This window comes from Natator depressus, chromosome 20 (genome assembly GCF_965152275.1).
Source record: "Natator depressus isolate rNatDep1 chromosome 20, rNatDep2.hap1, whole genome shotgun sequence".
In the NCBI taxonomy this organism is placed as follows: domain Eukaryota; kingdom Metazoa; phylum Chordata; order Testudines; family Cheloniidae; genus Natator; species Natator depressus.
In genome coordinates this window covers 21,489,020-21,516,916 of record NC_134253.1, presented here as the reverse complement: position 1 = coordinate 21,516,916, position 27,897 = coordinate 21,489,020, and the positions used below count along the sequence as shown (strand labels likewise).

At 45.0% G+C, this 27,897-nt stretch overlaps 1 protein-coding gene across 5 annotated transcripts in view; it reads right to left on the bottom strand.

The window, feature by feature from the left end:
* EVI5L (ecotropic viral integration site 5 like) overlaps positions 1–24,709 on the bottom strand; it is an 87,478-nt gene extending 62,769 nt beyond the window's left edge. For 2 of the 5 annotated variants that reach the window (XM_074935294.1, XM_074935293.1), the window contains exons 1-3: positions 24,511–24,709; positions 15,742–15,890; positions 3,626–3,852 (exon numbers count right to left, since the gene is read on the bottom strand). In XM_074935294.1, the coding sequence (XP_074791395.1) occupies positions 3,626–3,807 (182 nt within the window). In that variant the 5' untranslated portion in view covers positions 3,808–3,852; positions 15,742–15,890; positions 24,511–24,709. Of the gene's footprint in view, positions 1–3,625; positions 3,853–15,741; positions 16,115–24,510 lie in introns of those variants that run through there. The other 3 variants (XM_074935290.1, XM_074935291.1, XM_074935292.1) reach the window with 3 other exon arrangements.
* Positions 24,710–27,897: the final 3,188 nt, after the last annotated feature.

The window sequence follows — 27,897 nt, the reverse complement described above, 5'->3', positions numbered from 1 at the left end:
ACCCCACAGCAGCTCCTGTCCCATGGGGGTGCGCCTGGCTCCCTGCTCCGGGAGTTGTGAGCTAGTGCATGGGGTTGCAGTGCCACTCAGGTTTGGCCTGGCCGCGGGGTGAGTGTGGGCGGCCTTCCACTCTGACCCAACCCTGCCTTTGGGGCCTCCCCTCTGCATCTGACTGGGATTAGGGTTGCAGTGCCAGGATGGAGAGTGTTGCTGAAGGTGGTCAGTGTCCACTCAGTGGGGCAAGGAGGAGGAGAAGCTGGCAGAGGAGTAGAAGAATGCTGGCCTATGATTTTGCCCTCCCACCCCCGAATTTGGATCCTGTGCGGGTCACAGAAAAAAAGACAAGATGCATTTAGTGGGTCATCTTAGTAACAAGTTAGGATCAGGAGTTCCCAAACTCCTTCTGTCTCCAACTAGGGATGTAAAATAGTAAACAGTTAACTGGTAAGCACTAGTCTTACCAATTAACTGCCCTAGCCATTAACCCCAGCTGTGCTGGCCAGAGCAACCTCAGCCCAGGGCCAGCCAGAGCAGCCCCAGCCCCAGCAGTTAACCGGTTAAACGATATAATTAGGGGTGTCAATTAATCGCAGTTAACTCACACGATTAACTCAAAAAAAATAATAACAATACCAACTGAAAATTTATTAAATATTTTTGGATTTTTTCCACATTTTCAAAATGGATTTCAAATACAAACAACACAGTGCGCACTTTATATTATTTTTTATTACAAATATATGAACTGTAAAACTGCAAAACAAAATAAACGGTATTTTTCAATTCACCTCATACAAGTACTGAAGTGCAATCTCTGTCATGAAAGTGTAACTTACAAATGCAGATTTTTTTGGTTACATAACTGCACTCAAAAACAAAACAGTGTAAAACTTTAGAGCCTATGAAGTCCACTCAGTCCTACTTCTTATTCTGCCAATCGCTAAGACAAACAAGTTTGTTTACATTGACGGGAGATACTGCTGCCTGCTTCTTATTACAGTGTCACCTGAAAGTGAGAACAGGTATTTGCATGGCACTTTTGTAGCCGACGTTGCAAAGTATTTACATGCCAGATATGCTAAACATTCGCATGCCCCTTCCATTCTTCAGCCACCATTCCAGAGGACATGCTTCAATGCTGATGCTTGTTAAAAATATAAAATAAAAGTGCGTCATTTAAATTTGTGACTGGACTCCTTGGGGGGAGAATTGTAGGTCTCCTGCTCTGTTTTACCCGCATTCTGCATATATTTAATCTTATAGCATTCTCGGATGATGACCCAGCATATGTTTGTTTTAAGAACACTTTCCCAGCAGATTTGACAAAACGCAAAGAAGGTACCGATGTGAGATTTCTAAAAATAGCTATAGCACTCGACCCAAGGTTTAAGAATCTGAAGTGCCGTCCAAAATCAGAGGGACGAGGTGAGGAGCATGCTTTCAGAAGTCTTAAAAGAGCAACACTCCAATGCAGAAACTACAGAATCCGAACCACCAAAAAAGAAAATCAACCTTCTGCTGGTAGTGTCTGACTCAGATTATAAAAATGAACATGCGTCAGTCCACACTGCTTTGGATCATTATCAAGCAGAACCCATCATAAGCATGGAAGCATGTCCTCTGGAATGGTGGTTGAAGCATAAAGGGACATATGAATCTTTAGCGCATCTGGCACTTAAATATCTTGCAACGCCAGCTACAACAGTGCCATGCGAATGCCTGTTCTCACTTTCAGGTGACATTGTAAACAAGAAGCAGGCAGCATTATCTCCTGCAAATTGTAACCAACCTTGTTAGTCTGAATGATTGGCTGACCAAGAAGTAGGACTGAGTGGACTTGTAGGATCTAAAGTTTTACAATGTTTTATTTATGAATGCAGGGTTGGTTTTTTTTTTTAAAAAACATAATTCTACATTTTTAAGTTCAACTTTCATGATAAAGAGATTGCACTACAATACCTGTATGAGGTGAACTGAAAAATAAATTTTTTTGTTGTTTTACACTGCAAATATTTGTAATAAAAAATATAAAGTGAGCACTGTACTTTGTATTCTGTGTTGTAATTGAAATTAATATATTTGAAAATAATGTAAATCCAAAAATATGTAATCCAAATATATTTAAAATAAACAGTATTCTATTGTTGTTTAATCGCATGATTAATCACAATTAATTTTTGTAATTGCTTGACAGCCCTAGATACAATTTTAATTGTTTACACGGTTAACTTTTTTAAACAATATTTCCATCCCTATCTCCAACAGGCTAGAGATCACAAGGTGTCAGCAACATTCTTGTACTTTGTTAAAATGCAGCTATTTGCTTTGTTTCCCAGAGAATCATCAACAACTGTTTGTATGGACAGATGACAAAAGAAGTTCCAGCTGCCATGAGCTAAATTACCATGAATATAAACACTAAAATTGCCCCATTCTAAAAAAGAACAAGCTGTGGAAACACCCACATCTCACAGGGAAGTTGGTGCCTTCCCTTACCCCTTTATTTTGCAAACTTGAGCTGCACAAGGCTCTTTACATTTCCAGTGTCCAGACCTCTCGTGTTTGGGTCAGATGTTAAAGAGAACACGTTCACTTGTATTCTAAAAACAACACAAAACCAACAAGGGAATCATTTTTCCCCATCAGAAACTGCAGATGAGGCAGATACTAAATTCATCAGGAGATGGGACAAAAGATCTCTGGAAGGATAAAGGCAATGGCAGCCCAAGACAAATGCTACAGGCCAGTTTTTCTCCTTGGATGCTCAGAGGTAACATCTGCCAATGTTAAGGGGACTCAGGTGCATGTCTCCAAGGGCAGAATTTGGCCCAGACTAATTAAGCCTCACAACCCCTCTTTGGGGAAGGTAAGTATTATCCTCCATTTTAAAGATGGAGGAAACAAGGCACAGAATGGTGAAATGACTTGCCTCAGGCTACAGATTAAGAGGCAGAGTGGGAAAAGATGTCCAGCCCCCAGTTTTGCAGACCAGATAATTGGTCTGTTACTGTGGACACTATGCACTGTGCTAGGTGGATGTTTTCTGTAAACAGCTACCCAACTGGAACTACACCTACTGTGGAGCAAGTGGCAGGTACCTCAAGATAGATGAAACATCAGAAAGAATGAGATCAGCTGGACAGAGTAACTCAAGTGATTGGCTGAAATATATGGCGCCTTTCACCTCTAGACCACTGAAGCAAAAGTGACCTAGTTTAGTTAAAAACCCTTGGTCACTACCATTCATCTTCTGGCTGCAGGGGGATCTCTGAAGTGAGCTGTTGGTGGGGAGAAGGAAGCTTGCATACACTTGCCACTAGCACAAGACTGTCAATCACAATTGAGGTCTTGCTGATAGTCAGGAGTGAGGCAAAGGACTGTATGGACCTTACAGGCCAAGCTGTCCTTTCACCTGAAGAGGCAATCCCTCCAGGTCAGGGCTGACACACATCGCTGGAGCACTTAAGCAGTACTGTTCTTTGGTGGTTTCACACTATGGTTCAGACACAGGTGATGACACATTGCACACTACAACATATAGAGACTCCTTGGATTATAAATTACCTCCCATCGGCCTTGGCCTCCTCAGCAACAAGGATACACTAGAACTTTAAGCTTCCCTCACCTGTTCTGTTCCTCCAGCTTTGCCAACAGCTCCAGCTCATCTGGGCTTAGGTTCTCTGAATCTGAGGTGGGGGAGCATGCTGGCGCAGAGTTGACAGAAGAAAGAGCCTCATGGGAGGAAGAGTCTGGGCTGACTGCCGGACTTGCCATCTCAGGAAGGCTGAGGGTATCAGGGATGTTCATTCGCAAAATCCACAGGAACACCCTTCAGGAAAGTCAAAGTTTCATCTGGAAGTGAACAAGCAGCATCAATACACATGGACAGCACCAGAATCTATAGCTCCTTTGTTTTAGACCTTTTCTTACCCACACTGTGTCAGGTTCAGCAGCCACTGGCTCCCCTATGGAAAACTGAATTATGCTAAATAGGGCTGTTGATTAATCACAGTTAACTCACGCAATTAATTAAAAAAAATTGTGATTAATCGCAGTTTTAAAATCGCACTGTTAAACAATAGAATACCAACTGAAATTTATTAAATATTTTGGATGTTTTTCTACATTTTCATATATATTGTATTCTGTATTTAAGTGAAATCAAGTATATTATTTTTTATTACAAATATTTGCTCTGTAAAAATGAAGAGAAATAGTAATTTTCAATTCACCTCATACAAGTACTGCAGTGCAATCTCCTTTTGTGAAAGTGAAAATTACAAATTGTTTTGTTTTTGAATGCAGTTATGTAACAAAAAAAAAAACTATGTAAAACTTCAGCACCTACAAGTCCACTCAGTCCTACTTCTTGTTCAGCCAATTGCTAAGACAAAACAAGTTGTTTCCATTTACAGGATATAATGCCTCCCGCTTCCTATTTACAATGTCACCAGAAAGTAAGTACAGGCATTTGCATGGCACTTTTGTAGTCGGCACTGCAAGGTATTTACGTGCCAGATATGCTAAACATTTGCATGCCCCTTCATGCTTCAGACACCATTCCAGAAGACATGCTTCCATGCTGATGACTCATTAAAAAAAATAATGCGTTAATTAAATTTGTGACTCAACTCCTTGGGAGAGAATTCTATGTCCCCTGCTCTGTTTTACTTGCATTCTGCCATATATTTCATGTTATAGCAGTCTGTGATGATGACCCAGCACATGTTGTTCATTTTAAGAACAAAAAGAAAAGGAGTACTTGTGGCACCTTAGAGACTAACCAATTTATTTGAGCATAAGCTTTCGTGAGCTACAGCTCACTTCATCGGATGCAACTGTATCGGATGCTGTAGCTCACGAAAGCTCATGCTCAAATAAATTGGTTAGTCTCTAAGGTGCCATAAGTACTCCTTTTCTTTTTGCGAATACAGACTAACACGGCTGTTACTCTGAAACCTGTCATTTTAAGACCACTTTCACTACAGATTTCACAAAATGCATAGAAGGTAATGTGGAAGTATAACATTGTATAAGGGGACATGCTGGATACATTGTATATGAGAGGGCATGCCAAAACATGTTACAAAGTATCTGAGGGAGCACACGTAGGGACAGTTAGCTTTTGAATGGAGAAGCAATTAAGATAGAGCCAGCACGTCTAAGAAGCAGGCATCAGAATGGAAGGTGTGAAGGGCAATTAGTTAAGTTAACTGGAAGCTGTTAAAGGAGATTGTTAAGGGTGGCAGGTAATTGAAGATACGTGACTGGTCTCAGGGATCTCGAAGGGTGGTGACTAAAATCTTTTCTTCTTTTGTCTGTAACTTCTCTGTAACTTGTTCTCCAGCAAGCTGTATAAATTAAGAGACACAAGCCCCACTCGGGGGGGCTCACTTCTACATGTATTAGCAGAGCAGCTTTGCTAATAAAACAGTGGTCTGATAAACTGTGAGTCTGAGTCAAACTTTGACAATTTGGAGGTTCCACCGAGATGGCAAGCGGCTTCACTGAGGCTGTGTGATCCCTGACTGCCTTGCAGGACGATCGTGGCAGCCGGCGCCTGGACGCTTAGTCCAAGCGATCCTCCACAAGACAGAAAGGTACACAGCAGCAGCGCAGTCTACGCCATTGAACTTGTTGGTTCCCACTCTGTTCGGGTAGGGGTCTTTGGATCCAGCTTCTGGAATCAGACGTCTCAGGTAATTATTATTTTTGTGCTTTAACCAGTTTGAGGACTGTCTTGTCTTTGTGTCTATCCATCTTCCCCGTGGTGTGTGTGTGAGAATCTGGGAGCCATCTCTGTCCGGAGACTGGCTGACCAAGGGGTCCCCGTCCCCACGGTCTGAATAAGTGGAATCTGCACAGCTGCAGCCGCACCACGCCTTGGGTATAACTCCTGGTGTGAAAGCAAGGGCAGTTGAGGCAGTAGCCTGTGGGCTCCTTTCTGTGTGTTGCACCGGGTACCGCTCTGCTGAGCCCGAATTTCCTTCTTGTGTGAGTGCTGTGTGAAGTCCTCCTGGATGGGTAATCAGAAGTCTAAGGTAGAACAGTTCCCTAAGGGAAGTCCAGCTTATTTTATGTATTTTAGGAGGGGTCTGGACTCTTGTAGGTTTCTTGAAAAATGGTCCAAATTAGCTCTAGAGAACCCCAAATTACAGTGGCCACTGTTAGGTTCTTGGGACAAGGATTGAGTGGACGCTTTAAAAAGCAAACTCGTCCTCCCAAAAACCAAATTGGAGAGAGGAGAAGTAGACTGCTTCATGCAGTGGTGGGAAGAGGCAAATCGTAGATGGACTGAGTCAAAACTCTCACCTCTCTTAAAAATTCTATCAAAAAAACTAATTCAATTGGATGCAGTCTCTCCCACCACTAGTCCGAGCGCTCCCCTTTGCCCAGTCCTGTGCAATGATCCGGATCAAACCCGACCCCCCACCATACTCCTGCGCAAATAAGAAATCAGAAAAGGAAAAATCTTCAGTGACTACAGATAATGAAAGTGAAGAAGATACCCTCATTGGCCTCGCAGCTCTGCAAAATATTAAGAAGAAGAAATCCAAAGCAGACTGCAAAGATTCTCTTGACATCTCTTCTTGGAAAAGAGAACCTGATGGGAGGTTAATGAGAGACTCTGATCAAACTGTTGTGGCACCCTTACGAGTCCTTAAGATGGGAGAAAGTGAGTCCATATGGGATTATAAGCCCTGGACTCGTACAGAACTTTTATCTATAGTTAAAAGTTTTCCCAAACCACAGGAAAACTCTGTCAAATTTGCTGAGGAGTTTCTGTTAATCTGTGAAACCTATGAACCCTCTGAGACAGATCTCCTCCAACTGTGTAAATTGTTAGCTCCTGCCAGTTATGAAAAATGGTTGGCTGTCGCAGACTGGCCAGCTGAGGCACGCCACTCAACCATAAAAAGTACTGGCCCAGATTCGGCATACAGAGACCGGTGTATGGCTCTTTGGAAGCGCCTGCATCAAGCCATTCCCAAAGTGTGGTCTCCTAAAACAAACTGGACAGCAATACGTTGCTGTAAGCAAGGCAAGGAGAAAGCCCAGGCGACTATAGGTCCCGGCTAACTGATATTTTCCTACAACATTCAGGAATACAAGAGCCCAATGTAAATGGGCAGGGGGCCTTGGCACATGCATTTGTTGACGGTCTTCTCCCTGCCACAGGCAGCATGTTAAAACGAGTAAGTGTGGGATGGGAGACTGAAACCATGGACAAATTGCTGGCAGTAGCAGAGTATTGCCACCGCACTTTAAAAGGAAAGGAGGAACAGTCCTCCCAAAAGTTAATGGCTCTGCAGATACAGCATTATTCAGGACTAAGCAGACCACACCGGGGACAGGGACGGGGTTGCGGAAGGGGGCGGGGGGCTGGATTAACTGGGGTTTGTAACTACTGTAAACAGCCTGGACACTGGAAAAAAGAGTGTCCAAGATGACCTAATAATTGTATGGGAAATCAAGTGAACCCCCCACTGGTTCCTCCAGCTGATCCCCAACCCTATTTTTCACCCCAACAATGACGGGATGCTGGGAAACCTCACAAAGTTTTAGCTCCCTTATTACCTCTGTCCCCTACTGGAGAATGTGTCCTGACTGTAAATGATCTCTCTCTCCCTTTCCTTGTTGATACTGGAGCTTCTCTTTCTACAATAAGAAAAGGAGGACTTGTGGCACCTTAGAGACTAACCAATTTATTTGAGCATGAGCTTTCGTGAGTTACAGCTCACTTCCGATGAAGTGAGCTGTAGCTCACGAAAGCTCATGCTCAAATAAATTGGTTAGTCTCTAAGGTGCCACAAGTCCTCCTTTTCTTTTTGCGAATACAGACTAACACGGCTGTTACTCTGAAATCTTTCTACAATCCGCACCACTGACTTGCCTGAGGTTCCCCGATCTGGAAAATCTGTGTCTGCTGTTGGCATTACAGGGATCCCTACCTCTTTTCCCTTCTCAAAACCTTTGTCTGTTCAGGTCGGTCCCCTCTCTGAGGAGCATGCATTCCTCCTCTCTGATTCCACCCCTGCAAACCTTCTGGGACGGGACTTGCTATGCAAACTTGGCTGTTCTATTTACTGCTCCCCAGATGGTGTCTATCTGCAAATCCCTCAGTCTTCCTGATGTGATTCTGTAGCCTCCCTGCAACCTTGGACCCTGTAGCCCAGGGTTTACCCCCTTGCCTACGCGCTGTAGCTGCTGCAGTCTGATGTTGTAGATGCTGCAGTGCTGAGATGTCCGAGTCCCTTGTCCTCCGCTCTCCTCTCACTCTCATGGTTCCCCATTCTGTGGAAACTCTCCTTCTGCAACGCAACACTGCTCACCTCTCCTCTGCTCGCCTCACTAGGTATGAACTTTTGCTGCTTTCAGCCTCACATATCACTATTAAGCGCTGCTCCCGGTTAAACCCTGCTACCCTCCTTCCTTTACCTAGTGATGGTGAACCCCATGACTGCCTTGCAACTGTCTCCGCTATCACTGTCCCACGCCCCGACCTTTCAGATGTACCTCTCCCTAACTCTGACCTGGTATTATTCACTGATGGGTCCTGTTATAGAAATGACCAAGGCCACCTTCTTGCAGGGTACGCTGTGGTCTCTCTCTCCGAGACCATAGAAGCTGCGCCCTCACCCTCTGTGACCTCTGCCCAGGTGGCTGAACTGATTGCTCTAACCCGTGCCTGCTTTCTAGCCGAAGGGCTCTCTGCCACTATTTTTACTGATTCTCGGTATGCCTTTGGGGTTGTGCATGACTTTGGCACCGTCTGGCAGGCTCGAGGTTTTCTTACCTCTACTGGTACCCCTATCAAGAACGGCCCCTACATTGCCGCCCTCCTGTATGCAGTTTTACTACCGTCTGCCTTGGCAATTGTTAAGCGTACTGGCCACTCAGCGGCAGACACCGAGGTGGCAAAAGGTAATTCACTTGCTGATGCTGCTGCAAAACATAATGCCACTATAAAACCTTCACCAGAAGCGTTTCTTGGTCCCCTCTCTGTCTCTGTAACGCCACCATCCCTGTCTCATCTCGCTCAGCTCCAGGATTCTGCCCCAGAAACAGAGAGACTCCTGGAGTGCTTTGGGTTGCTCTTTGCATTCTGATTCCCTTTGGTGATCGCCCACCGGTACCTTTGTAGCCCCCCTCTCACTCTACCCGTCTCTAGCCTCCCTGCTACATGGTGTTTCGCATGTCGGCAAGGAGGGGATGGTCTCTGCTATGAGTAAGGCGGGGTGGTGGGCTCCCCATTTCAGCTCCTTTGCAACCCGCCACTGTGCCGCTTGTGTTACTTGTCAAAGCCACAATGTAGGCAAATCTGTAAAAGTAACACAAGGGTTCCGGGGTTTGCCTCAAGCACCTTTCCTACACTGGCAACTTGATTTTGTACAAATGCCAAAGTGTCAGAAATATGAATTCATTTTAGTTATAATATGTCTGTTTTCAGGTTGGATTGAAGCCTTTCCCTGTCGCAAAGCTGATTCATTGTCCGTTGCAAAATGTCTGTTAAACCACATTATCCCTACCAAGGGAATTCCTGCCACTTTGTCTAGTGACCGGGGAACACATTTTACTGGAAAAATTGTTCAACATCTAAACCAGGTATTATATGTCACCCACCTGTTGCACTGCCCTTACCATCCACAGAGTGCAGGGGCAGTTGAAAGGCGAAATGGTGTGCTTAAAAATAAGCTGGCAAAAATCTGTAGTTCCACAGGGTTTAACTGGCCAGCTGCTTTACCACTGGCCCTTATGGAAATTGGGTCATCCCCATCCCAGAGACACAAACTGAGTCCATTTGAAATCATCATGGGACGCCCTATGCGAACAATGGCTACTATTACCCCAGCCCCAAACCTAAACCTAACTCACAGCACACTCCTCCAGTACTGCAAAGGGTTAATGCAAGCTGTGAGCTCCTTCCATTCGCAGGTGCGAGCAGCTTGGCCGACGGAACCCACCTCTGCTGCCTGTCACACTCTTGAGCCTGGTGATTGGGTCTACCTGCGGCACCACCTTCGGAAGCACGCCTTGGAACCCCGGTGGAAGGGTCCATACCAGGTACTGCTCACCACCCAGACAGCAGTGAAATTATCCGGCATCGCTGCATGGATCCACGCCTCTCAGTGTAAGCCAGAGCCACCTCAAGGAGACCAAGCACCTCTGCAAGACCACGCAGAACCAGCTTCAACCCCAGAAGACAAAGAGGAACAGCCTGCAATACCTTACAATCTGCGCTCTCGTAAGGGTTGCCAGAAGCAGAGGGTAAGCAGACAGCAGGACCCAACAAACAAGAAGCAGTAGTGAGCCTAGCGCCTGCTGCCTGGTGGACGTAAAACCGTGACTGCGGTTCCCTCGAAAGGGGTTGTCGGAACCAGAAAGGGTCCTGCTTCCAACATGTGTCCTTTGAGAAGCTTAATCCTCAGCTACTGTGTCCTGAGGGTCTGGGGAATCCAGAGTGACAGTGACAATTCTTTCATCCAACAACAGGTGCAGATAGCCCAGATCCTGAATATTTCTAATTGCTGGGTCTGCAGCCACATCCCAGCTCACTCACAAGCCAGTATCCCCACCATGGCAATCCCTTTGAATTCCTCAGAGCTTGCTGGAGAACCCTATCCACTTAAAAGGACATGGAAGGAAAATGACACTTGGGGGCTGGGAAAGGAAAGGGCCACTGGTGCTGGGTGTGTAATGGGACAGGGCTGAATCTAGGGAGGAGCAGCTCTTGCTCCCCCTACAGCCTCCCTGAGAAAAACAGCACCATCTACAAATGTCATGTGAATGCTACCTCTTCTCCCAGTGAAAATCATCCTGTGCCCTTTGGGGGATACTATTCCTCCTTCGATGAAAAAGAACGACTGATGTATGGAATCCAGTAAGTCATTGGTCATGGGCGCAGCCTTGACCAAAAGGGAGGATTGTGGAAGTATAACATTGTATAAGGGGACATGCTGGATACATTGTATATGAGAGGGCATGCCAAAACATGTTACAAAGTATCTGAGGGAGCACACGTAGGGACAGTTAGCTTTTGAATGGAGAAGCAATTAAGATAGAGCCAGCACGTCTAAGAAGCAAGCATCAGAATGGAAGGTGTGAAGGGCAATTAGTTAAGTTAACTGGAAGCTGTTAAAGGAGATTGTTAAGGGTGGTAGGTAATTGAAGATACGTGACTGGTCTCAGGGATCTCGAAGGGTGGTGACTAAAATCTTTTCTTCTTTTGTCTGTAACTTCTCTGTAACTTGTTCTCCAGCAAGCTGTATAAATTAAGAGACACAAGCCCCACTCGGGGGGGCTCACTTCTACATGTATTAGCAGAGCAGCTTTGCTAATAAAACAGAGTGGTCTGATAAATTGTGAGTCTGAGTCAAACTTTGACAGTACCAATGTGAGATCTCTAAAGATAGCTATAGCACTCAACCCAAGGTTTAAGAATCTGAAGTGTCTTCCAAGATCTGAGAGGGACGAGGTGTGGAACATGCTTTCAGAAGTCTTAAAAGAGCAACACTCCAATGCAGAAACTACAGAATCCGAACCACCAAAAAAGAAAATCAACCTTCTGCTGGTGGTGTCTGACTCAAATTATGAAAATGAACATGCGTTGGTCTGTACTGCTTTGGATTGTTATCGAGCAGAACCCGTCATCAGCATGGAAGCATGTCCTCTGGAATGGTGGTTGAAGCATGAAGGGATATATGAATCTTTAGTGCATCTGGCACATAAATATCTAGCGACACCGGCTACAACAGTGCAATGAGAAAACCTGTTCTCACACTCAGGTGACACTGTAAACAAGAAGCAGGCAGCATTATCTCCTGCAAATGTAAACAAACTTGTTTGTCTGAGCGAATGGCTGAACAAGAAGGGCTGAGTGGACTTTCAGGCTCTAAAATTTTACATTGTTTTATTTTTGAATACAGGTTTTTTGTGCATAATTCTACATTTGTAAATTCAACTTTAATGACAAAGATGCACTACAGTACTTGTATTATTAGGCGAACTGAAAAATACTAGTTCTTTGGTTTTTATGGTGCAAATACTTGTAATCAAAAATAAAGCGAGCACTGTACAAGTTGTATTCTGGGTTGTAACTGAAATCAATATATTTGCAAGTGTAGAAAACATCAAAAAATATTTAAACAAACAGTATTCTATTATTGTTTAACAGTGTGATTAATCGCATGATTAAGTTTTTTAATCGCTTGACAGCCCTAATGCTAAACCAACATGGTATTGACTGAAATGTAGATAACCTTCAACTCAGCACTCTAAGTCTAATCTCATGCCCCTTCGTTTCCATTAGGAACCGCTCAACTACCCATTGCAGAGATTCATGTCCATGTTGGCCTCATCCAATGCCTTCTGTCATGGTCTCTCCCAGGACCAAGACTCCAGACTTTGCACCTACTGTTTGCAGTCTGTCACCATAAGGGAGCTTTTAGGGTGAGTTGAAAGGACCACATCTCTAGCAACAAACTGCCCCTTTATACAGGTTTAATTTTATGCCGTTTAAAAACCAATTTAAATAAACTGATGCAAAAGTCAGAATTAAATTTAAGTCAGTTTAAAGGCTTGTCCACATAAGGAGTTATTCTGAAATATCTATTCCTGATTAACTCCATGTGTGGACACCCTTATTCTGGAATAGGAGTACCTGATTCCGAATTAGTTTCTCTGAATTGGATTAAGCTAATTTGGAATCAGGCAGTTTTACTCCAGAGTAACAGTATCCACACATGGAGTTAACCAGGAATAGTTAATCTGCTTTACATTCTCACCCTATTTTATTCTAGATTATCTTTAATAAATAGATAAATCCGGAGACTTAAGAGTATCAACTCTTGATGGCACTGGTTTAACTAAATCAGTTTTAAAAAACCATACCTACAGCTAAACTGGTGCAACTTTGAATATGGACAATGTTTTAGCACCCTGGTAGGACGTGGACTCAGAGGGGACAGCACCTCTACTGGTGGACCTAAAGCACAATGGGTTTTTCATAGATGGCTTACACCCAAATACTAACCAGGCCTGACTCCCGTTACTTGCAAGATCTGACAAGATCACAGCCCAAATTCATGTATGTCTGCAGACTATACTATCTATTTTAGGTACTTAGATGGCTCCCATTACCATAATATCCGAGTGCCCCTCAACAGTTAGCATATTTATCCTCACAACACTTCTGTGATGTAGGATAGTGTTTGCAAGCCAATTTGAATTACGTTTTTCAAGACAGAGGGAAGTCACATGCAGCTAGTTTATACTTACCCACAGCATTCCTTCCATCTATGGATTTTGTAAATTTAACCTTTTAAAAAACCTCAGTCAAGTTTCTCAGAGATGATTTGTTGGATGATGACAGACATAACAGCAGCCTTAGCTATGAATTAATTTTATTGGTTGGTGTCAGCCTTCAGGTTACTAAAATGTGGTTTAATTTATGTATTAATACAATATTTTACAGAGGAATTCCTCCCAGGGAGGGCAAGACTAGAGTGATTGAGGCAGAGCAGTCCACAGAGTCTACTTTGTGCGTCACAAACATTAGTAGCATGCAGAAGGATATTTCCTCATGCACGCATACCGTTTCTTAAGTTTGATCTCAAGCTGGCAGAGCACTGCACTTTCCAGGGACACAAACAAGGGTCACCTATCCCTTCAACCTGGACCCACGGCTCAGGTATATTTTTAAACCCTTTGTGCTGCTGTTCTTATTCTAACAAGCTTGCATCAATGTCTCCTGAGTTAACCATTGAGGGCATCCCACACAGGAACCAAGTAAGGTGCTTTGACCACAGAGTGATTGACAGAGGTTTCCAAAGCTGCTCCAAAAAGTCTCCCTCACATGAACTCTAAAAGAGTACACTCCACATGTAGTCAACTAACTAAGTGGCCTTTCCTCATGGCATACAGAATGTGGGGTTGGGATGGTTGGAAGGCAGGTGTGTTCACAAGTCAAAGTGGTCTGCTGAATGAAAGAGTTGGAGGACCAGTGTACTAGTCACCACTGGGATAGATGGGGGAAGATCAGAGAACAAGGCTCTGACAGACAAACGTACCTCTCTCTGACCACTTCTAACAGTCAAGTCTTTGGTAGCCCTGACATTACAATTCCCCTGTCACTTCCTACACTTTTTTAGGAGGAGAATACTCCTGTATCAACACTTTGTACATCCAATCTTTGTACAATTGTCTTAAATTTATGGCAAATGGTACTTGCTGAAATAGGCATTGAAAACCACACATGAAGATCCAACATGTTACACTCGGACAGAACTGCATGAGGAATGCTAGAGGGTCTCATTCTGCCCTTCCCTAACCTGCAATTTGGCTACCTCTGCCTAATTAGTAGGGTGACCATACGTCCCATTTTGGCTGGGACAAACCATTTTTAAGCCCTATCCTGGTTGTTTCAATTTTTCTGGCAAAACTTGGCATTTATCCTGTTTGCTTTTGCCAACTGATCATCACTTTTCCCAAAAAAGTGGGGTGCGACCTCTAGTGGGGTGCAGAGGAATGTGCGGGGGCTGGGGGGAGGGGGAGAAGAGGACTGACAACACCAGCCCCTTGTAGGAGGGAGGGCTCAGGAGAGCACCTTAGCCTGGGCCAGCCCTGCACGAGCAAGTGGCAGGGAGTGTTGGGCCAGCCCCGAGCACACGGGGAAAGAAGGCCTCAGGCTGGTCCTGCACGGGGAAGCGTGGGGATGGGGGGGCCCTCAGGCCGGCCTGTGGTATGTCCTGTTTTCCCTTTGGGAAAATATGGTCACCCTACCAATTAGGGTGAAGAGTCTGGCATACTGAGCTCAACTTGAGAAGACCAATAGAGTATACCGATACCTCAGGAAAGACAGACATCACAATACTGAAAAGTTTTAGTAAGTACAGTGGGTTCATAATAGAACTTAGAGTACAGAAGGCAACAAAGGTGCCCAGTATATTGTTTTCATACTGGGATAAAGCACTGAAATAAGACCAAGGAGGCTGGTATATTACACTGAAGCATCGGGTCTGTAGCACTGAGATACACCTAAAACAGTGGCAGACCCTGGCGGGCAGAGGGGACCTAAGCATCAATTTCTGCTGAGCACAAGCACTCATTAAAAAAACAACAACCCCCCCCCACACACATACATCCGCCTGATTTGCACAGGTGCTGTGCAGCCACAGCTCCCACGGAGTTCAGTGAAAGCTGCAGGTGCTCAGTGCTTCTGAAAATCAGGTCACAAGGCTTTTAGCTTGCATTTATTGCTGAGAACCTTCCAAAAGTGAACCCATATAGGGCTGTTTCCGTGAGACTATAGGCAGAGATTTGGTACCTCTCTCGCTCCCCATTGCTTTCTAAACAAGTGAAATTAACAAGACTCATCCTAGTTTCACCATAGTTGTTCTAGGCAGCCAGGAAACTGACAAGAATATCAAGTCAAAACTTAGGCTGCTGTAGCTGCAAGCAGTGATACTATTTGTGACGGACAACCATCCCCCTTCACCCCCACCCAAAAAAACCCAACACCACAGAGGCTGGAGGAAGGATAGAATAGGAGACCCCCCCCCCCGTATTTAGGAGGCTTTGGAGTGTGGGTGGAAGGGGAAAGAGTTCATCTCTTCCAGTAGCTTGGGATCTGTGCAGAGAGGAGAAAGCAAGAGGCTTCAAAAACTGGTATATCTATCATCCAAGGGCATTGAAAAATAAAGATGTATAAAAAAAATAAATAAAAAGAGTCTGGGGGGTCACCTTGGAAGGAACTCCCCTCCAGTAGCTGGAAGTGGTGGAGTAGAGCTTCTCAGTAAGACACTGATTCTGGACTTAACTGGTGCCTCCATCTTTTGTAACAATCTCTGTCCAGTAACGTGTAGTCCTCTAGAAATCCACCATGCCTTGTCCTAGTTATGATAATAGGGCTGATTAATCAATGTGATAAATGATTATGCAGGCATCTACTAATTTTATAGCTATTTGTCAGCTGCAAACATGTAACATGTGCTTCAATTTCTCCCCCGTTCCCTTAATACAGGAAGGGTATGACATGTTCTTATAAATCTCAGCCTCATTTATTTGCTGACACCAGCAGGGCATTACTGTAAAATTACAACTATTATCCACAGACTGGAAGCACCATGTCTGAAAAAATGCAGCAAAGTTAATTTTACCACTGTGAACAATGCAGCTAGCTCTGCCTGTTTTAACAGACCCAGACACTTTTAAAAGGGAACATTTTCTAGTGCTTATTAATAAGTGATCCCTTATGCTTCCTGGATTAATTGAGCATTATTTCACTCCCAGCTCTTCTGAGCATCCTGTTACAACAGGCAACTGGCAGCTGTGTGCAGGTTTGGATCCGAGGAAGAGGCACTGACAAGGTACACTGTAGCAATCAGTGCCACAATCCTGCTTCTCATTCTTAGATCTACAAAGGTTTCACTGCAAACACGCTTGCTGGGTGTGATGTGTTTGATCATCTCTTCCCTGTCACTAGGCAAAAATGCCTGTGCCATTGTACATTTCTCAGTCTTCTTCTGGGGAGGAGCTCAAGGAGCAAATCTGGTTTAACAGCTCCTAACAACAATGGAAATTATACAGGACACCAAAAACTCTTCATAAAATTGTACCCACTCATGTTTGTAATCAATTGAACATGTTTCCATATGAACTCTGAATAATCATGATCACTACACAATTCACTGCTATAAAAATGGGCATTATGCAAGGAGTATGATTAGCTGATAGATTCTAGCACAGCATGTAGCTGGTTATAAATCAGAGGTCAGGACTCATTAGCTAATTGTTTATAACATTAATAAAGTATGTTTTGTTACAAGTAACAACCCTTTGAGAAGGACAGGTATAAGCAGATACCTGCACTGCTCAAGAGGTGTGGTTGAAAAGGCTTCACCTTCAGCCTTACAGGATAGTATAAGGCCATAAGAAAACAGGAACACATGACAAAGGCAACCTGAAAACCAAATCAATCATGACATTTCAAAAGCTTCAGGGCTACATTGGGAATGGCACTGAGCTTGCAGGGCCCTAATTTGATTCCTGGCAGAAGAGGGTGCCTATTGCTAGTAAGGCAACCTGCAGTAACTATCAGTGGACATAACAGTAACAGAAATGTTATAAACAGCTCTGAGATGAGAGGAAAAACAACCAAACCACCCTGAGAAACAGGGTTTTGGAAAACAAGATATTTTTAGTAATTAACATTCCTTATTTACCTGCATCAAGTTTAATTCAATCTCAATGCAAACCAGATGCCATCAGAATAGGAATAAGTGACTGCCTATTGTGAAAGATGCTTGCTTAGGTCTACTTCAAGAAGGATTAAGCTGTGCTATAATTTTAAGTTGTCAGAAAACTGACTATCCTAGTAGGGAGCAGCATTTCATACAGCTTCCATCCCTTCATCAGAAGGAAAGTGGGCACACTAAACAGACTAAAAACTTGGAACAGCCAGACAGAAAAAGAGTGGATAAGACAGACAACACCTGATAATAACAAAGTTATTTCAGTTTGGAATATCGTGTTAACATGCCGTTAGGTTAATAGTTCTGAAGTTCAGCAAAGTTTAACCAAAACATTTCAAGTCTAAAGGGCATAGCTACTTGGCCCTAGGAGGAAGATGGGAATTAAATTGTTAACAGAAGTGGCTGCATTATAAGGGACTGGTTAGTGAGTAGCTTTTTTTTTTTTTTTTTTTTTTTTAAAAAGGAAAAAATCCCAAGACCTAGATTAAGGTTGAGCAATTCTGCTTCAAACTCCATGATCTGCTTCTGACTGGTGCCGAACAACTGACACTAGTCTTGCCCCATTGCACAGTTAAGGTTTTCTGTGAATTATTACATTCTGCTTAAATTATTTTTGATGATAGAAGTGCCATATTGAAGACTTCGCAGACCTCTCTGTGAAGTCTTCAATATCATTTACAGTGAAAAGATCACTTCACTACCATCTGTGGTTCTGTGATGCTTAAGAAATAACAGTCTTGAAGTAAACTTTCATAGATTCAGCCAGCCTATAAGATCTTCCTCAAATTGTCTTGAGCAGATCTTATTTTTATAATCTATAGGGAACAAAACACACATTTTCAGAAGCAAGTATCGCCTATACTGGGACTGTAATTTTAAACACACATCCTCCTTGCTCTTATTAATATCACCAGCAGAAACCTTTGCTGAAACCTTAAGGAATGTCCCAAATTTTGCTTCATTCTGAAACAAAACCAAGGTTCTATTTTAAAATCATTAACATTTTTTGGAAGGGATAAACATTTAGCAGCTTTCCAAAAAGCAATTGGAAGGAAAAAACAGCATTATCCTTAACATAAGACATAGCCTTGTTTTATTTTACACACACCGCGCACACCTTTCTGATAACATGCTTAAAATTCACTGTAATGCTTAGAGTTCTACAGTGGAGTAATGACATCTACTAAAAACATGAGTCCAGTGGACTAGTATACAGCTGCCAAGATACAGTATTTATCATATAGACTCTTTCACCTTTTGTACAAAAGAAATTTCCCTCTAATTTTCCACCATGGGACAGGCAAGGACATCAGAACTCTATAGCTTAGGGTATGCCAAGATTAAAAGGCTACTGGTTTATTCATACCAGTGCAGTTAACCATTAGGAGCGAATCACCCACAATTGCAGCAGTTAATTCAGTACCTGGTTGAGTTCTCACATGTTCAGGCAAGGAGGAGGAGAAGAAAGAAATTAATATAATAAACCCTTCATTTTAATAGGACTGTCCAATCCACATATCTAACATTGCCACAAGTGCTCGAAGATTAAAAAAACACTTTGTTCTTCCTAGCTCTGAAGTTTACAGAGTCTTAATTTAGCAGCTCTACATCATCCAAGATGTAGGCTCCTCTAGGTCGCTGGTTCAAATCCATTTCTGATGGTAGTAACCAAAAGTAATGGCCATCTGAAGGCTGTTTAGGGGATTATATGAAATGAGCTGGGGGGTCTATACAGTTCTCAGCAGCCTCGTGTTGTATCAAGTCACTATCACATTTGATGCTACGTAACAGGTTTGTAGGCAGTCTCAGAGAGGCTAGGGCTGAACGGACTGACACAAATTGAAAACCTAGCGCTACCTCCAGGACAGAGGTGAGGTACATTGCTACAGGCAAAATGTGGGAAAGATTATCCTTTTATTGTCCTGGGGATAGACAGAGGACTGTAGTCTCAAAGACATTTTCAATCCGGCATCTTCCATGGTAGTAAGTTCACTTTAAAAAATTCAGTGGGCTAACCTGTAGAGACAGGTCACTCCAGCTACCAGCAGAACACTAATGAGCCCCCATTATTGGTTCCCCCCCACATCCCATGTGAGAGAGCAGGGTCTGTTATGTATACAAGGGCAGGAGTGCATAAGCTCGCCCTCACTATCCTACTAGCATACTTTTGCAAAAAACAAATCAGTTACAAAGAAACTAATGTTCATTCGTTGTCTGGCTCCAGCCTATATGCTACTCCAGCCAGGGGTTACAACGGGGGAGGGGGGCCTTGAGGGTGGTGGGAGTTTTAGAAGCACCATGGGATTCAGACAGGTGGTTTGAGGACTCGTGACATTCTCATTTGGGGGTGAGAATCTGGTTTCTGACCCAGGGGAAAGACAACTCATGTTTGTCATTCACTAGAGTCATTCCACTTTTTAATGAGCCTCAAAATAATATCTAAACAATGGGCAATCTTAAATGCTATATTAAAATCTATATTTCTGCACAGGGATATGATGGCAGCCCTAGGTCTGAGTTTTCTTGCTTTTATTAGTTTAACTGAGACTGTATCCAGTGTTAAACTGCTCATGCAACAATGCTGATATCAGACACAGAAGCAGCTCTAGTAATACGAGTAAATGTTAGCATTATGACTATGTTTGACTTTCCAGGCAAAAACTCAGTGACCTCTACGGTGCAAGAATCTTCTTCACTTCAGTGGGAGTTCTGAGTAACAACATGCCAAAGAGTATAGGGGGGGGAAAAAAAAAAAATCAGAACACACCATCAATGTCATCATTCAAAGCCTTACCATACCACAGGAGCCTTGCAAGGTGCTAAAATACCACAGTTCAGACACAGTAGAATTATATAGCTAGGACAGCTACTCTGATGGCATAATCCCTATCAATCAAATTGCCATCAATGCCCCCAAACCTCCCAAGTTGTAGGAGGTCTTAGAGGACTGAGTGAGCAACAGGTCTTGAACTCTAAAGCCCAAAGGTTTTCTCTTCAGGGCAGCTGCAAGATGCATTGGTGCGAACAGCATGTGGTGAAACTAAATTGAATTGGTGCTGTAAAAACTGTCCTTTAAGACAACCACCTAAGTAGCCAATGAACAGTCTACCACCTAACACACTGATTCAAAAGTCTTTTCTTCCCAATTTCATTTTGCACGATGCATTTTCAACACAGATCATCAGTCTTTGTATGTATGCAAAGATCTCATTGTGCTAAGCATCTCACAAGTATAGGCAATCCAATTTCAATAACTTTCCTGGCATGACAAATCATAAAAGTGTTGCTAGAGTCAATATATCTGGACTCCAGATATAGGTCAGTTTAAAAAGAACACCTTTAAATATGTATTTTATAACATTAGAATGATGTAATGTTGCTAATATGCTTCAGAAAAACTTCAAGGTCATAAGAAACCCTTAGTTCTCAGCCTTTGGCTGCCAGTATTTACCAAAGAATCTATTACTCCCAAGCACACCTATAAAGTCCCATTGAGATCAATGTCACAGGCAACCCAGGACTTTATTACTTTATTACTGAATGTGAAAGTAAATATTGCTTTAAAGGGCCAGTGTCAAGTTTGTTAGGTCTGAAATTATATTGGCTAATTGTCCTGGATCTTGCATGATGAACCCACACATGTACATGTCACATCTCCTCTTCTGAGAGCCATAGCAAGCCACTAGGGCCCTATAATTTCAAAGAATCTTGCACTCTAATGTGGACAGCAGAGAAGGGCGGATGGTAAAACTCATGCCTACAAGCCAGAGCAAGTTCAATGCTCTAGGATTTTTTGAAGTCGGCTACCCAACAGAGAAACTGGGCTTCATCCCAACTTGTGGCTCTTCTTTTGGATGGTAATAAAAGTATTGGAGAGCACTGGCTATTTCCCCACCCATCCCCAAGTTAAATTTTTGTAGACTGACATGTTCAAAGGCACTTCAGGGTTTTAAGCAACCGAATCCTTGTCAGTGGGAATTGGGTACCAAGCTTCTTTAGCCTCCTTTACAAATCCGAAACTTAAATGTTATTGGGTTTTTCTGGAGGGTCGGGGATGTTTTTTGATACATGAAATTTTCAGCAAACTTTTCTGAAGTTTCCTAAAACAAAAATGTTGCCATAGGAGGAATTCACAAATGGACATATAAAGATTCAACTACTAAGCGGAAAAATAATTTTGTTTCAAATATAAAGTTGTTTTTCCATTGGATATCCCAACTGCAAAACCAGGTCCATTGATAATTTACAATTGGAAAGGTCTTTGTCAACAGTATGTATGTCATGTATTAGATTGATGGGACTTCATATCTTGGCTGTTTCACATTAATATACTTCTTGATACTTAGAGTGTAAGAAATAAAGCATGGTTAAGAGAAACTCCACAACCATGGATCAAAAACTTTCCCTCTTCTGCTCACTAGTTCAGGAAGGATATCTGGAAGCATTAACTGATCCTGGAAACCTTGATACCAGTTGACCAAAAAAAGTCATATGGTTCAAATGATCTTTTCTTTCCACTTCAATTTTGACATGATTTCAGCAGCTGACATCTCAGTCTCCAATGTCAGCGGGTCACAGTTATACTACTTGAAGGCTGAGACACCAAGCTACTTCCAAATGGTAAATGACACCAGTTTCTAACTGTTAAGGCCCCATCTATTTTACAAAAGTTAGTACTCATTTTTTTGGAACTGTGTATGAATTAGTGTAGACTAGCTTCTGGCACTTTTACTACATCAGCTAATCTTGCTGGAGGTGTCTGTATTATGGAAAAGATGCCTTAGGCCTTGTCTACAAGAACAATTAGCTGAAATGGCACGCTAGTGGCCTAAAGCACTCTAACCAACTACTAACAAGCATCAGCAGGATGTATGCTGACAGACTGCGGCAGGCTAGCGTGGGACAGATTCATGCCCCATTTTACCACAAACAAATTGTTTGTGTAGACGAGCTCTTAGTGTAAATAGCCTGCCAGCTGCCAACACCATTTTATGCATTCTGTTCATGAGACCTGCCCACAGCAAGTCTGAGCAATAGTTTTCAAAGCCATGCCGGCAGTGGAGGGTTGTCTACACTATGGCGTTTAACATTATTAGCACTGATGGAGATGAGCTTCCAATGCCATAGTCAAAGTTCACAGTGTGCATTTATGAAAGGGTGGTAAAACTACTTAAAGCCCCATCTACCCAAATGCTTGTGTCACTGCTGAAAAACGGGTATCAGTTTTCCAAGTGCAGATGCACCCTGGTTGCTCCTGAGACAGTGGCTGCTAAAATCCTATCTAAAGTCAAGTGGAGAACGACAACACAGGATGGTGATCAAAATAATTTGATTTTTTAAAAGGTGCCAATAAGTTGCAACTTGGGCTGACAACAAACGTTTTATATCCTTGAGAAGTTTTCCATTGGTACCTAGTCTGGTGATGTGCAAGATCTCAGACTAGCAGTGCTTTCTTTGCATCGATCCAGGACTGACTAAAGCAAGTCCCATGGACACCAAAAATCAACCTAATTTTCATTCCCTGCAAGCAACCTACTAAGCAGTTAACAAACATCTGGGCCATTTTGAGGCATTTTCTTTCAGAAATACTCTACAAGCAAATCAGTCACAGCAGAGATCCTCCTCTTCGTAATGTAGCCATTTTGGGCATACTGAATAGGCAAAAATTAAACTCGAAGTCTGGAGCATTTAACACCATTTTGGCAATCTTTCATTCGAAGGCAGTCAGTTGGCAGTGTATTTTTTAAAAGTTATCTCAAGAGGGACAAGCTGTGTCCAAGGTTTCTACCCCGGTTACTAAACCCCACTAAAAATGAACACAATGGGCACAATAACAAACCTTCAGCTATAGCACAATTCAGTGGATGCTGCCACTACACCTGCCAAGTGATATCCAGTTAGACCAGAGGTTCTCAAAAAAAATTTTTTTTTAGCCCCCCTCCCAACATACTATAAAAACGCCATGGCCCACTTGTGCCACAATAACTGTTTTTTCTGCATATAAAAGCCAGGGATGGTGTTAGGGGGTAGCGGGCAGAGCAATTGCCTGGGGCCCCATGCCACAGGGGTTCCCACAAAGCCACATTGTTCAGGCTTCAGCCCCATGCGGTGGGGCTTTGGTGTTCTGTCCTTGGTCCCAGCGAGTCTAATGCTAGCCCTGCTTGGAGGCCCCCCTGAAATCTGCTCGAGGCACCCTAGGGGGTCCTGGACCCTTGGTTAAGAACTACTGAGTTAGACCTTGAGACAATCCTCATGTCTGCGCTGGGTTCAGCAAAGCCATCAACTAAGGGATTTTGGATACTGGCCTAACAGGCCAAAAAAAGGAGCAAGGCCCACCCAAGAGCTAGAACTGGGGAGTGAATATCTCAGGTTCAGCAGCAGATACCATTTCAGAAAAGGAGGCAAAGGGAGGGCTCCTTCTAGAACAGACTAAAATATCACTTGGCAGGTGTAGTGGCAGCATCCACTGAATTGTGCTATAGCTGAAGGTTTGATTCCCTGGCCTAGATTTCACATTTTTTTAACCCAGAAGAAGATGGTAGCTGCTGGGATTGGGACACAGACAGATGAAAAGCTCCTATCACAGAGACACAGCTTCAGTGGCCAGGAGCTGGTGATGTGCCAGTGCGTGCTGAAGGCAGATGTGCCAGCTTCTACCATCTTTCCCCTGGAAAGAGAGGGGATCTGGCACTCTCTCTTCCCTACGCCCATCTCATAGGGATATGAGGGGCTGTGGGACGGGGGTAACACTGCGCCTGGGGGAATAGGGCATATGTGAAATCCTCCTGGCGGTTGGGGGAAAAGGAGGGCATTAGGGGAACAGGGAGTATCCACGCCTCTGGGCAAGAGACCAGGCACTCCCTAGAGGGGAGGGGGGTTACAGATGCCACTCACCGAGCTGGGAGAGGAGGAGGAGCCCAAGGCAGGAGGGGTTTGGTTTGGGGGTCAGGGTGAATCACTCCTATCCCAGGGCAGGCTGGGCGAAGGAGCAGTTGGTTGGGAGGTGGCCCGCCGTGGCTGGGGGTGGCAGGTGGAGTCTGGGAGCAGACGCCCCCCCTCCATCTTTCTGACGGGGATTCGGGGGGGGGGGGGGTGGCCGGACCCAACCAGGCTGGAGCGGGGAGGGGGGAGCAGGCACCCCGCCGGGGAGAGTGGGCCCCACCCCGCACACACGGGCATCAGGGTGTCTGGATGGGGGAAGGGCACTGGGAACCAGCCGCCCCCGGGCTGGGGGGAGGCCCCCGGCTGCTCCTCCTACCTTCGCGGCGCTGCCATAGCGGCTCCCCAGCCTCCTCCTCAGGGGGGCGGGGGACCGAACCCCGCGGGGGCGGGCCCGGCCTCCTCTCCCCAAGTCACCGCATGAACGGGGGCGGGGGCGCCGGGCTCCGCAGCGGCCATGGAACCGCCACCTCCCCCGCCGGCTCCCCGGACCAGGCGGGCGGACAGACTGACTGACTGACAGGCAGCTCCGCCCTCCTCCCCGCCCCCTCGCCCCGCTACCCAATCCCGCCCCGAGAAGGTACACTCTGAGCCCGCCTACCGAGCCACATCCTCCAATCGGAGCTCACGGCTGGGAACAGACCGTATCCACACCCACCAGCAGTCGGAGAGGGAATGAACTGCGGTTCCGAGAGAAGAAGGGTGGAGTGGGGGCGGGGATATAAGCCACGCCTATTAAACGATTAACCAATAGCCACCGAGAATAGTTAATGGACAAGACTTCCCACCCATTACTTTGAAAAAGACGTTGAGTGGCAGGACACAGGGGGCAGGACCCCCCTTGTTCCAGAGACCAATAGAAATCGCAAGAGGTATTGATAGACAGGTCTCTTCACCTATCAAGTGCAGAAAAGCTTTGGCGTGACATGCTTTGTGATGGAAGACAATAATCCCCACCTCTTGCTCCCAGGGCCAATAGGTTAGCAGTCTAGCTTTGATTGACAGGTAATTAAACGGATCAGTTACAGGAAGGTTTCGCAGTGGCAGCTCGGCAAACCAATGGATTGTGAAGACCGAGCTGTGCAGGTCTGTCACAACCCTCTGAGCTGGAGAAGAGTTCTAATTGGTAGAGCGCAGGAGACGGACAAGGGTCTCAACCTATGGGGCGTCGAGTAGCTGGAGTCGCGTTACTGAAGGGAATTTTGCCTTGCCTTGGTTACGTTTCACCAGGCGGAGCCAAGCGCAGGAAGTGGGGGGGAGAGGCTGGAGGAGAAACGTTGAGGGAGGGGTCCATGGGGGGTTGACAGGGGGTTCCCAGGGAGCACTGGGGGAGGGGGCCTGAGGGGTTGCCAGGGGGTTAGGGAGCATTGGGAGAGGGGGGCCTTGCGGGGTTGGCAGGGGGTTCCCAGGGAGCCCTGGGGGAGGGGGCCTGAAGGATTGCCGGGGGTTAGGGAGCATTGGGAGAGGGGGCCTGAGGGGTGGCAGGGGGTTCCCAGGGAGCTTTGGTGGAGGGGGCACTTAGGGGTGACAGAGGGTTAGGGAGCATTGGGGGAGGGGCCCCCGAGGGGTTTGCAGGGAGTTCCCAGAGAGCATGGGGGATCCCCAAGGAGCCCATAGGGGATTGGCTCAGGAGTGTCAGGCCCCCAAGCATTTCCTCAGCCCTTTCTCTCCTGACACAACCTTATTTCTGCCCTTTAACTAGCAACAATTGGTCAGTTGTGAAGCATGCTATGTATGAGCTTAAATTGCACCCCATTCCATTGCCCTGGAACTTCACAGCCCCTTAGCCCCATACCTGGCCCCCTTTTGGCTCATTATGTCTCAGCCCATCAGCAGAACGTGTCCCCAAAGGAATGGTGCAATGTGGAGCACACTAAGATTCTGCTGCTCTGGATGAATGGACAGGACTCCTGATTTTGTGTGGAGGTGGACACAGAGACAGTGACACTGGCAGCATGGCTGAGAGCCAGGTAACATTGCAAAATTAGAGGGAAAAAAGTGTGGTGTGACCAAGGCAATAGAGTCCTGGATTCACTTCCTGGCTTTGCCACCATCTTCTTCTGTCACCTTGAACAAGTGTCTTATTTCTTCACATGGCTCAATTGCTCATCGAAACTTTGGGATGATTGTGGTACTTCTGTAGCTCCCCAAAGTGTTGTGATACTTATTACAGTGTTACAGATGGACAATTAAGACACAGGGAGAATAAGTAAAACTGGGTACTCTGATTTCACACGTGATGAACGATGGAATTTTGGGTTTTTTTTAATGATTCCTATGTGTGCCTTCATTTCCTTTTATGCTTTGCATTGCTGTGCATGGAATATGTAAAGGGTTAAAAGCTGCTCTTAGGGCAAAGGAGGAGACATGAGGCATTTGTATAACTGTCGGGGTTGGTATGAATGGGTTGTTAAAGGACTGGTTGAAACCATCCCCTATCAATGGAGAATCCAGAAAGACAGTGGGAAAGGGAACCCCAAGGACTGAACAGTGGATACCTATCCCTGGGAAAATCCTGCAAGCAGAACATGTGAACTCATCATGGGTCTGCAGGAGGAAGACAATGGACCAAGATATGACAGGAGGACAGGATAAGAGCTGGCCTTTGGGAGAAATACGGCAGCTCTCACCTAGGACTGAAAGAGAAAGAGAGACAAAGGGACAGAGAGATAGATAGAGAGGAAACCAAGATAGTTCCTTCAGTAGCATGACTCAAGCGAGCACTGGCTTGGCCAGTATGAACTTTGTCTTAATCATTGCTTTTCTTTACTAACCTAAGGACTTTTCCATGCTGCATTCCAGCTAACTAATAAACTTTATTCTGTTTTGAAAAGGCTGCCTAGTGTCACTGCAAATGCTTGCTGAGGTATATTGACCCCTGTAGAGGGCAAAATGTCTTAGCACAGGAGTCTGTCTCAGTTGGACTCACTCGGGTCCACAGGCTCAGTCTCAGAGGCTGTGAGACTGCATGGCCTACCCTTAAGGAAGAGTTGGACTCTTCAAGGCCTGACACACTGATGGGGCTCCTCCAAGGGACTGTTGAAAAGATAGGACATAGCACAGATCTTGTGGATCCATGACAACGCAATCAAAGATTTACTTTAGTACAGTGGTTCTCAGTCTTTTCCATACCAGGATGCCTTATTCCAAACAAAGACACACCTCGCCACAGAACCCCTCCCCAGTCTTGGTGGGATCCTCTACCTTTCAGCAATATGGAAAAGACAGAGTGACAGCTATCTCACGGTTAAGAACAGTTGCCCTACTAACTTAAGTTTTTAGAGAGCCCTTATTACAATAGTGTCTGAGCACCATACAATCTTTAATTATGCTTATTCCATAACTTCCACAGCTGTGGTAAGGAGACATTAATTAATGATTCATTGGGTCTGTAGGGAGCCGGTGTGGTCTCCCTCCGAACCAGAGGGTGAGGAGTCACTCTCTCAGCCTGAGTGGGCGGAGCCAGGGGATGCCCTGGACCTGGGGAAACCTGACCCAGAGGAGTGACTCGGGTTACCAGGACTGACGGTATCCCGAGGAGCTGGGCAGTGACCCGAGCCCGATGCTGAGGGCAAGCTGGGGCTACCGGCAGCTGAATACCCAGATGAGTTGGAGGAACCAGAGGTACCAACTCGAGAGACCGGGTAGGAAGTAGCCCAGGGGCAGAACTGGACAGTGTGGTGAGTTGGTGTTTGGCCAGCATGTT